Raw genomic sequence first — 12857 nt, forward strand, 5'->3', positions numbered from 1 at the left:
TGCAGTTTTCCAAAACACGGCATGCACTGAAGGGGAATTCATTAAAAATGAATTGTATCTGATGGTCGTGTTGTTGCCTGTGTTGATTTTAGCAATCCAGTATTAAAACACTGGCCAGTTATTGATATGAAGGTCGTACGTGTGTTTTCAAGACTTATTTTTATGCACAGACACACAGCTCGTTATATCCACTCTTGATCTTGTTCTTCGAAGGGATACATTTTTTCCATAATCTGTCATTATAGTTAGATGACATTTATCTAAATGGTAAAATAGGCAGAAAAGATTTAATTCCAGGGTATTGTGCTGAACTGCAACCGTGTTCATTCAGGTCCTGTAAAAACATTGTGGAAGATAGAATTTCTAATAGTACCTAATTGAAAAAGTATTTCATCATCGTTACACATTAGAAGGCCAGGAAGAGGTTTGGGTCATGAACTTACAAAGACAAATTATTTTTATATATATAAATATTTGACATAAATGCATAACACATAGCTCTTGGTCTATACTGGAGTGTTTGGGTGTTAAGTTTTCTCCCTTGAGTTTTATAACCTTGTTAAACTCGATCCTTTTCCACATCTAACAGAAAAAAAATCTTCCTTAAACGTTGTTTTTTCGTGATCAGTGCTTGCTTATATCTTGGTTTCCCAATACATGGTATCCCACTATATAATAGAATTGTACAGGCGTCTGTCAAGGAAATATAAGATTGCGTTGGAAAAATGTTAAACATCGGTCAAGGTTTCCTTGCCAGAGCCGATAACAAGCCAACAAAAATGTTAAGCCTGAAAGACGGAGATGGAGGGAAAGGGAGAGATTAAGGTTTAGGAAACACACTCTCTGCTCAAAGCCGCAGGAACTCTATAAAAGTGAGCGAGTGTAAAGACTCTGTAGTAGTGACTGTCCACTGGCCGATGTTAATGTAGACGTGTTTTTGTCAGCTTTCCCAAAGTATCATTGTGAAATCTGCTCAGGCTAATGGACGAGCAATTAAAGTTGTATTCAATTAGCTCCGTGGGTTAAAACTACTCTCGAACCCAAGTGAGCAGGTGGTTCTGCTTATACGTGGAAACAAAACACGTCTCTTTAAGACTGTGATACTGTACAATCTGATCTAGTTTGACACTCTGCCACAATCCAGGGCCACGTACGGTGACAACCGAAACTTAATCCTACAAACAAGTCGTGTTTCTGCTTAGACAGATGTTTTAACGTTAAAATCTACAATAGTCCGTGCTTTACGAAATAAAGTAAGATGAGAGAGTACAATAAAGTCCTTTTTAAAAGAATAGTTCACCCAAAAATGAAAATCTGCTGAAAATGTACTCACCCAATCCAAGATGCATGAGTTAAATGTGAACTGTCCTTTATCAGAACATGTTTGGAGAAATTTTGCAGTATTATTTGCTTGTTATGTGAATGGGTGCCGTCAGAATGAGAGTCCAAATGGCTGATAAAAGCATTTCCCAGTAATCCACACCACTCCGGTCCTTCAGTTTACATCTTGTGAAGTCAAAAGCTTTGTATTTGTACGAAACAAATACATCATCAACCAATATACTTGATCAAAATACTATGAAAAGTCCATAATCCATACTCCAACTCTCACGTCAAAATCTCATACGACCTCATACGACAAACTGGAGTGGTGTGGATTACTTGTGGGTCATTGTAATGTTTTTATCAGCTGTTTGGACTCTCATTCTGACGGCACCCATTCAATTTCAGAGGGTGAACAAAGCATTAAATTGTTATTTCAGAGATTTTGCTTTAGACATTTCTCTCAAAGCACACTAAGCAATGGGTTGTCCATGAATTAATTGATTTAATGATGACCAATGCATTGAATAAAAAAATATTAATTTTCATCATTGTTGTAAAGTGTTTTCCTGTCACCAGCAACAAAGCCACATGGACTGATTTTATAAGCAATGCCATACAAACATTTGTTACCTCCTTTCAGCATTTATTTCCTACACAAGTTACTGCCGATGAAAACCTTTTGACGTGCATCGTCTCTCTTACAAAGAAAAATCACTTGAAACTATTCAGTTCTGGGACCTTTTGTTTATTATGAATATCTGCTTCCATCAGTTAACATTTTAAATTCCTGGTTTAAACTTTCCATTTATTCACAAAAAAAGCTAAAAGTGCAGACATAGTTACACTTTCTATGGTATGGTTGCTGAATTAAATTCACTCAATTTAAATGCCACGTTTAAATGTAATTATATAGCTTTCTATATTTGTACAAAATGTTTTGAAACCGTTTTTTCTTTCAGAATGGTTGGCATCACAATATGCGTTACATGCAGTTACTTTGGGAAGTAACTTTAACCGGATCACAAAACACAACAAAAAATACACGTTCATTATCCCTTAAAAGCAATAAGAACATGTTTCTTTTTGTAAAACAATGGTTAAAAAAGAAGTTACTTAGCACTGAAATACATTTAGCTCAATAATAATAATAATAATAATAATAATAACATTTTTAATATAACAACAACTAGACATTTACTCAAGTTTTATCACTTAGAAAAAATACTTAAAATGTGCTTCTGTTGAGCAGCTAATAACGTGAGGACACAAATAAACTGTTAAAACGCTCTGGTGAGTAGTGGTGTAATCTCACCAGCAAGATTCACAATTCTGAAGATAAAGTCTCTGCACTAGTGACTAATCCGGCATTAGTAAAACATCTACTATAACATAATTAAATATTTACTTGTTGCTTGCAGTTACATGTATTCCGGCAGAATATACTGAATAGCTGTCAGTGGAGACAGATGTTTTTAGCAGCCAGGTGGTGTAGTTTTGACATCTACCAGCAGGGGAAAACTAAGCCAAATGTATTAGCAGGGAAAGCTCTGGGCTGGTTTTGAATAGACACCTGCATCTGACTTAGAAAATCCAAGGCGTTTTATTGGCACATCAACACAGGTTTGTGTAAACAAAAAAAGTACAAACGCAAAAGCAACAGTGTTTGTTCTGAATCCTTGATGCGAGCATGACAGTGTTGTGCAAAATTCAGAAGGTTTCAATTCATGCGTGTGAACTGGGATTGGCCACATCTGACAGGAAGTTCACTGGAATGACAGGAAGAGGGATTTACTGAATTGCAATTCATCAGAAGTGCATTCTGGGAAAAGAAGTGTCTTCCCACCCTGGTAAACAGTTGATTTATTAGACATGATGGAACAAAATGTTTCTATCTATCTATCTATCTATCTATCTATCTATCTATCTATTTAAATGGACAGGGTTATGAATTTATTTCAATTCATTTGAATTCTACTTCCTTATGTTTTTATCCAAATCCTGCATTCTGTTTGTTACCTCAAAATCAAATAGAACTGGTAGTTAAAAGTAATTCTAAATTCAACTCTAAACAGTGCACAACTCTTTTTTTCTAAAAGCCATTCAGATTCATTTTCATTGTATAGAAAAGAAAGAAGCACAAAAGTTAAATAGATAGATAGGTAAAATATTTAAAAGTTAAATATTTCTTCACATGTGGATTTGTGGATTGTGAACAGTGTAATGTGTGTGTGTGTGTGTGTGTGTGTGTGTGTGTGTGTGTGTGTGTGTGTGTGTGTGTGTGTGTGTGTGTGTGTGTGTGTGTGTGTCTGTGTGTGTGTGTGTCTGTGTGTGTGTGTAAATTGAGCATTGTTATTGAAATGTAATTTTTTAAAACATTTAACACTGTTCATCTTAGTCTAAAAAAACATAAAAAATAAGGCACATATAAGTTTCCATATTGTTTTTTTTTTCACTTTCTTTTTTTACAGATATTTTTGGACATGGATTTTGTATTGGACCGTGTTATAAAATGAATGGAAATGTGCCTCAAATTAATATAAAACGTCCTACTCCTTTAAATTCCCTTTCATGTTTCAATTCTGTTTGCTGACTTTATTCAAATATTCAAAAGTTAAATTAGAATGTAAAACTTTCTGAATGGTGCACAACCCTGTTTCATTTTGAATGCAAGTGTATAGGCTAATGCTGATTAACAAAATGCAAAAAGTTTGGGCCAAAGTCATGAAGGCTCTCTTCTGGTCGCTCCTTGAAAGTCTTCAGAATACCTCGCTACCTGCACCCGCAGCTCTCCACCACCATGTCCTCGTACTGCTTGTACACCACATTATTGGCCGAGTCAATGTACAGAATACTGATGGGGCTGAGTCTGGTCGGGACGCAGCAGGTCGGTGGCGTGGATCTGGGATCCATGGAGTTCATGAGCGTCTGGATGATGGCGTGATTGGTCGGCTCCAGATGCGAGCGGATGGGAAAGTCGCAGACGCCGTCGCAGTGGAAGGCCTCGTACTCCAGAGGCGCGATGATCCAGTCGTCCCAGCCCATTTCCTTGAAGTTGACGTGCAACTGCTTGCGGTTGCACCTCTGTTTGGGGTTCTTGGCCGGTTTTTTCCCTCGTGGCAACGGAGCCCGACGCATCCGCCGCTGGGTGAAGAGGTACTCGTAGACGGTCTTGTTGTCGTGACCCGAACGGGCTTTGATCTCGTTGTAAAAGAGCCCTCGCTTTTTCGTACGGCCAAACACCACAAAGAAGGCTTTCTCCTGATTTTGTCTTCCCGCGCGACCCAGGCCGAGTAATCGCAAGTCAAGCGGTCGGCCTTGATCGACCGCGTCCAGCTCAAAGCAGAGCTGAGGAGCGTTTCTGAAGTTCTTGAACAGTTTCCAGATGTCAAACACTTCCCAGTACGGCGCGCTGTGGGAGTCGATACGTCGTGGCGGCGTCAGAAGGACCGGTCCGTGCTTACCTGAGGCACAGGTGTACAGTCTCAAAGCCGCCGTGCCCTCAGTAAACGTGGCCTTGCGGAAGTCCATGTGCTTCTTTCGGAGGATGCGGAGCTCTGCGCCCAACAGACCCTCCTTCTCCATTGAGCTGATGTTGAAGAGGTACCGCTGACGCCTCAGGAGGGGCCCGCGGTCATCTGCAAAAGTTAAGGTCAAAGGTCAGCCCTTGCTCAATTGCTTGAATAGTCTAACTTTAAAACTTATCCCTGTGAAAAGCACAACACAAAACAAGTAGTATCATTTGCTTTTCATGTACCATTTTATAATAATTCCATGTTTTTTGTATGTTACCAATTTATTAGGGTATTATGCCAATGTTTTATAGTTTTAGACATCTTTATTACCATAGATTTTAGATACAAACTATGGTACTACCATGTTTTTTTGGTTTTTTTGGTTTAGTTTTTTTACATTTACTGTTGCAATACCACACTTTTATGGTCATTTACCATAGTAGCAATCTGGTTTTTGCACATGCTGTCAAGATAATACAATGTTGGTTATTATGTTTTTTAAACAATATAATGTTTTTAACTTTTTCCATGAAAATATCATGCTTTTTTAGAATGTACTGATTGTATCATGTTTTTGCACATGGCATCAGACTAATAAAGTGCTTTTAATTGGATTATTTGGAATTTTATTATTATTTTTTGTTTTGTTTTGTTTACACGTCATGCTAATACAAAAAATGTAATGCTATAAAGTTTTTTGACATTCATTATGGTGATACAAAAGTATCTTATGCGTTTAACAAACACCATGTTACATGAATATGGCAATCATTCAATATTTACATCTGATACCATCGCTTGTACGTTTTGAAAAGGAAAGACCTTTAGGAACGAAACTATCAGTCATTGAGTTTTTTCCACAATCAAGGCTCACACATTGTGACTGTGTGTGTGTGTGTGCGTGTGTGTGTGTGTGTGTGTGTGTCTAAGAGAGAGCTCTTTCTGAATGCAACGCAATATGAAGGCAGTGCATTATAAAAATCAAAGGTTTCATTTTATCCAAGAACAGTTTGCTTTCAAAAGACTATTAAAACCAGACGACCTCGGCCTGGAGACCACAACATACTGTAAACACAGCATTATTATCAACCTGCAGCTATTTACCAGTGGGCCTACCACCGTGACATATGGCTTTCACTAACATAGGCTGAAAAGACCATCTGAAGCGCATGGAGAGGGGCAGAGAGAGTGCAACTGATTAGTGCTTTATGAGTGTGTGTTTGTGTGTGTGGAGATATAAATTACACTCAATGGATGTACAAAGACATGTGCGACCCATTTTTGAACTGAAAGAAATAGTTAAATCTTAGAGAGAACGCGAAAATTCTATCGCCGTTTACTCACCTTCACGTCGATCCAAACCTGTACCACCTGTGCGATCTCCAAAAGGAGATATTCAGCAGAAAGTCCCAGGCTGCTCTTTTTCATGCATTAATAGTGAATGGAGAACTAACATTTGCGCTTCACAGATGAGGTCACACAGATCTGAAGCGACAAATGTGAATAAGCGATCGTATAGGGAAACTTTGAAAAAATGCACGCATTTCTTTCCCGGCGTCTACAGAGGATGTGGTAACTATAAATCTGCAAAGGGCATTTCACACGGCATAAACTAAGACCATTGAAAGCTTCTGAGGAGTCAACCTTGGAGCTACACGAAGCAGGGCCATTTAAATGCCGTTTTAAACAGATTTACTTTGAAAAAATAAAAACATATTGAGGCCACCTACTTGTAACTGGCCCAGGAGTTTATTTACTTTAAGCAGAGGTCCATCAAAAGTCTTATGCCAGACGCATATTGACACAGTTGGTTTGGGTCAGAGACCCGGATTAAAAAAACGATTTTGTCGATTTAGTGTGTAGTGCAAAACTAAGCAGAAATAAGATGCTTCAAAATGTATATACACAGACTTTTCTTTTGTATAAACAGAATAGGACAATTTAGCGCAAATGCAGTAGACTTCAAACGGGTAGTTGACGTGACATTTCAAGCAGCGACATCCTGCCATTTGAAAGGCCATTCAACATTTTTTTTTTTTGACCATTATTATACCTGCTATTAAAAGAATCTGAAAAAATCTTAAACACGAATAAAGAAAGTGGTGACCACTTACTACAGCTAAAATATACACTTATAAAGTCAAATTTAGCCTAAAATCTTCATACTAACTAACAAACTAAGTATATAGTAATAGGGAAAAGGAAAAACTGACACTCACTCTGGCTAGTTGTCGCAAGTTTGTCAGCTGTTTATAAAATAATAATAATAAAATTATATATATATATATATATATATATATATATATATATATATATATATATATATATATATATATATATGAAAAGTCTGACATGATGTCGCAATATATGGGGTAAGTTGTAAAACATAAAATAAACCATCATGATTTTATTGTTTATTAATTATATAGTTGTTGGGTAAATTCATACAAAATATTATACTTTAAATATTAAATATTTGCAACCAACAAGGAAAAGAAGAAAGAAAAAAGAAACACTTAATCATGATTCAAATACTTTCAGTTGAGATACAGCCCTTTCTGCAATTTAACAGTGTGACAACTTGCCCCGGTTGCGCCAACAACACGTACACTTCAATGCAAAGTTGAGTTAAAAGTCATACCATACCTTGTCCTCTATCTACAAAGCTGGTGATGGTATTGGCCATCCCAGCCTCGTGCAGGACACTAGTATTGACCTCCCCGCTGGTCAGTGACCAGTACAGGGACAGCATGTAGTCGTGGGGCGTCACTAAAGGGTGTTTGGGCTCCTCGCTGTCCTCCAGCCTCGCCGCTCGCAGATGCGCAGGTGCCGGAGCGATGCTTTTCATCACGCCGGCGTTGGACTGAGCAGCCCTGATCGCAGCCGGCGCGGCGGACTTCTGCGCAGAAACTCCTTTATTGTGTCCCGCTTGGTGCTGGATGCTGGAAGAGGATGCGACTCTCGCCGCATCCTTGGGTACCCAAGAGCGCGCGGCCTCCCTGCGCCCCAAATTCACAGGGACCGCGGCACGAGCCGGGTGACCCTCGGCCTTGATCGGAGGCGGGCCGGCGCGGATGCGAGAGATCTTGGCGTTGTCTGAGGGCTTAGCGAGAGTCGTGCCGTTGCGCGCCACCGGTAACCGCGGATTGGCTTTGGCCGTCCCGGCGCCCCTGTGACCGGCCACGCCGGCGATGGAGAGCGCCTGCGGGATGAAATCCAGGTACAACAGAGTCCAGAAGCCCAATAAAAGAGGGAGACTAGTCAGAACTTTCATCCTCTGATCTTCCTATGAGTTTCGGCGATGGAGAAATGGCCGACGGCTCTACCATGAACGGGTCTGGAGAGGTGAAAACGAAGCTTTGGAAACGTCTGATCGATTATTCCGCGCAAATCATTGCCATGAGCCCCTCTCTTCAGAACCATAGTGATCCAGCTCTCTTTCGGAGTGGAGATCCGGGAGTAGGTACAAGAGCGCAGCGTCTCTCGGTGAAGTCCAGCGGTTCTGCTTGATATCTTGTAAGAGACTTGTTTAAAATGCCACTTTTTCCAAGAGGGAAGGATGGCGTAATGCGCTCTCTCGCTCGCTCTCTCTTTCTTTCTCCGAGTTTGAACGTGGTCCAGTGAAAACAGCACGCACACGCGCGCGCGCGCACGCACACACAAACCTGCAGGTGCTCAAGTCGCGCGCAAACCTGAGCGCAGGAATTGGGAACGGAATTCCAACGCAAACGGGCTTAATTGCTCTCTGATGTCATGCTGTCCAGATTTATTCAACTGCAATATTTCTTCTTAAAGCATGAGTCACTGAATACATAAAACCAAAAGCTTTGCATTAGGTCGCCAGAATAAAGAACTGCTTAGGGTCCTCGATCTAGCTGTGAGCAACGGGTCAGATCTGCTGGATGAAAAATGATTTGATATGCAAACTTAAAAGAAAGAAATGGTAAACGGTTTTCACTCAGGACTCTATCATTTTGCAATTAATTACAAAGAAACAGCAAGGAATTACACACAAGTTAGAAATAAAAATAGCACTTTCTTTTGTATTAATTGTAACTGTTTTTAACAAAGTAATAGCTGATGTGCAAGTACTATTAAATATGGAGTCTATTCAAGCACCATTAAGTTTAATTCTTAAACAAGCCTTAAAAAAAGTCCAATTCATTTTTCGAACAGTTGTGTTTAACTAAATGAACAAAAAAAAACTGCACAAAAAGAAAAAAAGAAAAAATTTGAGGGAATCGTCTGTGTTTCACTGGGTTAACTTTCATCACTGAACATCTTTTTAAGGTTCATGTAATTACAGTGTACTGCAGAAAATCTAAAATCATAATAAATGCATGTCCATTTTTATTATAATATGGCATTATTTGACATTATGCAATTTTGTGCGTTTCAAATAAAAAATAAAATAAATAAACAAAACTAATATAAATAAATTAAAATAAATGGACAAATAATAAAATCAGAAAACAAACAAATTATTTTCATTTAGAATTATAGTATGTAAGCAGAAATTTGCCGTCATCCAATCAGAATCAAGTATCCCAGAGAGTTGTGTAGTAATATACAGGGAGTTTTCATTGAACTATATATATATATATATATATATATATATATATATATATATATATATATATATATATATATATATATATACACACACACACATATATAAAAGATTTCAAATATCATCACACTGGTGGAAGGTCAAAGGTCACATGATTTTAGGTTTCTGAGAGGTAGAATCTGGCACTAGACTAGTTTTTTTTTTCAGCCTCAACCATATATTCGTATTTAAGGCCTGTGGAGGAACAGTTTATTTCCTCAAGTCAAATATATGGACTATTGGTAAGGCTATGTTAGACACCCACACACACACCGTTCCAATCCTTCTCCAACATTAAAAAATATCCACCTCCGTAGACAAACAGAGGAGGGAACGGAGGGTGTTTCAGATTGCGCAGGTGACGCTCAGGACACACACACACACACACACACACACACACACATACATAAACATGCTCATCCAGGGGTGAAAACCTCAGCGCTGGCCAGTGAACGCAGCACATTTCAACTGTCCGAGATGTTCGTCTCTCAGGATGTTTTCAGAAGGATGGAGGAGACATGGCCAGTGGTTTAACCCACACCCAGACGCATGGATCACCAGGAAGACTTCTTCTGTGTGGATATACAGTCTGAGACCACTATAGTGAAAATAATTCCTTTTTGCACGTTTTAATGAATCATATTGTTATTTCATTATCCTATTTTTTTTAAATGAACTACAAATAATAAGCTAATCAAATACTTATTATATTTTGATACATTTTTAAAATGTTTATATTCTATTATTGATATATTTTATATATAACGCATTTTAAATTATATTTCAAAAATGTATTTTATTTAGAAATGTATAATATTTACTATTCACTCATTTACTAAAATTTACTAATTTATTATTTATAACATTTAATTTTTACTATATTGTACTATTTTTATTTATTATTTTATTTTATTATTTATATTATTACACCATAATCATCATTCTTACTATTTGTTTTATTTTATTTATACATTTTATAATCTTTTATATTATTCTATTGTTGATATATTTTATTTATAATGTTTTTAAATTATATTCCATTATTATTAATCATTCAATTGTTAATTATTTACTAAAATGTGCTATTATTTATATTTTATTATTATTATTATTATTATTAGTAGTAGTAGTAGTAGTAGTAGTAGTAGTAATAATAGTAGTAGTATTTTAATATTTAGTATTTATTTAATTTAATTTATTATTTGTTTTATTTTATTATTATACTTATTAAGTCACCATCATTACTATTAATAATAATAATAATAATAAAGCTATTTATTGTAAGTGTATTAAATTTCTTTATAAATACATTGTATTATTTAATATAAACTTATCATTTTACTATTAATGTTAAATAATTTATATCATAATGTTTGTTTTAATGCTGAAACTTTCCTTACAAATTTTCTTTTCTTTTTATACTGGTTGATATTTGGACCCCACTGTATGTCTCTGACTCCCTTCACATTCCCCCAGATTGCCATACTATGCTGCTATCTTTGTGCAGAGAAATGTGCTGTCGAGGTGTTAGACGTTGCAAAACCACAGACATTTCTCAAGTGCAGCCGTGGACAAACGAAATATAAAGGCCTCTTGTTCTGGAGAAGCCACAGTTTCGACATTCCGCTTATATGCATGTGCTCTCAACTCCACCTGTGCTGTGCTTCAGCAACTCATCAAGTGAACTTTAAAGAAGATTAAATAAATAAATAATCATTTAAAAAATTTAAATTGAAAAATTGAATGTAAAAAGAAATTAATTAATTTAAAAAAATAATTATACATATATATATATTTTTTTTAAATATTATATATATATATATATATATATATATATATATATATATATATATATATATATATATATATATATATATTTTATTTTATTTTTTATATATATATTTTTTTTTTCAGTTTTTTTGTAACTCTCAACTCCACCTGTATTGTGTTTCAACTCATCAAGAGAAAAATTAAATTAAATAAGTAAATAAATAAATAATATATATATATATATATATTTTTTTTTTTTTTTTTTTTTTTATTTATTTTTTTTTTTTCTTAGCAGCTTGTTCTCCTCATTGATGAGTGATGAGTGTGAATCAGTGTTGTTCATTGGTCCACGCTATGAATGAATACAGTCGACTGATTGAGCTGAAACACTGAAAAAAAGGCAACATCGCCCCCACTTGGACAATTCGGGCTATTACGTTAAAAAAAAGAAAAGAAATGAAAGAAATGTCTGTGGAGGTTTAACCGTTTCACAAATATCTAAACTAAAATACATTTCTAGAATTAAAATAAGTAGCAGTAAAAATAAGGGATAGTTATTTATACTTCCCATTAACTGTAAAATAATAGTTTATTGGGTTATTCCAGGACAATGAAAGCGGGCTGTGTGTCACGATCGTCATTATTTAACAACATATTTAACCTGTTTCCACAAATGTGTATGGTCTTGTTATAATCCGAAAAATAGTGCATTTATAAAATATCTACAATGCACTGTGACGAATTTATTTTGATGTCTTGACTGAAGCAGCAGGTGGCAGTAAGGGGCAACTTTTCAAAATGTCGACTGTGTTCTAATAATAAGTTTCTATAGTATTTGACAAGAATAGCAGTGTGCTTTCTACATAGTGTATACTGCTTCAGTGCACTACACTGAACTCATCTGCATGAGTGGCATCCAATTAAACGCTACCTCTAACGATATTTTTAGCTCTTAAAAAAAAAAGAAAAGCTTTTCGTTCCTGCCTGCGTTGCCTGAGATGCTCAAGGTCAACATCTATGTTCGGGCTTATCTTTGTTTGCTCTTCTTGTTTACCTTCCTTGTCTGACCTGTTCCTCGTGTCGACCAGAAAGGGAATATTATCATAGATAAACGCGTGAGTGACACAAGAGGCTGACAATAATTAATGCAGATTAAGCGTGACGTCCTCAGCAGATGCTACTGTTTTAAAATACCTTATCAAGATTTTAATGGAGATTAAAGAGGCGGCGACTTGTAGTAAAAGCTTGGTTTGTCAAGTCAAAGCTACAGCAATAACTCTATTATTATTATTATTATTATTATTTTAGGTTTCTTTTTTAAATCCAGAAAAATACAAACCTTGGATGCAACTGAACATTTGTGCCATTATGGGGGGAAAAAATATATATATTTAGGGTATAACGTGCTTTTGATCCACGTATGGGAAGAGATATGTATATAAATAAGCAGCATTTTTAAAATATCAATAAATATTAACAATATTTATCGTAACTTGCTTGGTAATGATGAGTGGGGACTGCGTGTAAAAAATGTTGTAATTTCTAAGCATTTTATGTTATATTTTGGTCCGACATCTTTTAAGAATACCCTCGTCCTAAGAAGCCGCCTGTTAAAAGCTACCGCCGTGATATATTTACAG

At 36.2% G+C, this 12857-nt stretch overlaps 1 protein-coding gene across 1 annotated transcript; it reads right to left on the minus strand.

Moving 5' to 3' along the window:
• Nucleotides 1-3707: 3707 nt before the first annotated feature.
• Nucleotides 3708-8578, minus strand: gdf5 (growth differentiation factor 5). Its single transcript, XM_043241342.1, has 2 exons — nucleotides 7485-8578; nucleotides 3708-4961 (listed from the first exon to the last, which is right to left on the minus strand). The coding sequence occupies exons 1-2, from the start codon at nucleotides 8110-8112 to the stop codon at nucleotides 4096-4098; spliced, it is 1494 nt and encodes a 497-aa protein (XP_043097277.1). The 5' UTR covers nucleotides 8113-8578; the 3' UTR covers nucleotides 3708-4095.
• Between the last annotated feature and the right edge of the window lie 4279 nt (nucleotides 8579-12857).

Source organism: Puntigrus tetrazona, chromosome 6 (assembly GCF_018831695.1).
Source record: "Puntigrus tetrazona isolate hp1 chromosome 6, ASM1883169v1, whole genome shotgun sequence".
Classification (NCBI taxonomy): Eukaryota; Metazoa; Chordata; class Actinopteri; order Cypriniformes; family Cyprinidae; genus Puntigrus; species Puntigrus tetrazona.

Excerpts from the sequence above, each read along its gene's own strand:
- gdf5 (XM_043241342.1), bottom strand. The coding sequence starts at position 8,112 with ATGAAAGTTCTGACTAGTCTCCCTCTTTTATTGGGCTTCTGGACTCTG. Across the intron at positions 4,962-7,484 it reads CTTTGTAGATAGAGGACAAG|ATGACCGCGGGCCCCTCCTG; the intron begins GTATGGTATGAC and ends TAACTTTTGCAG.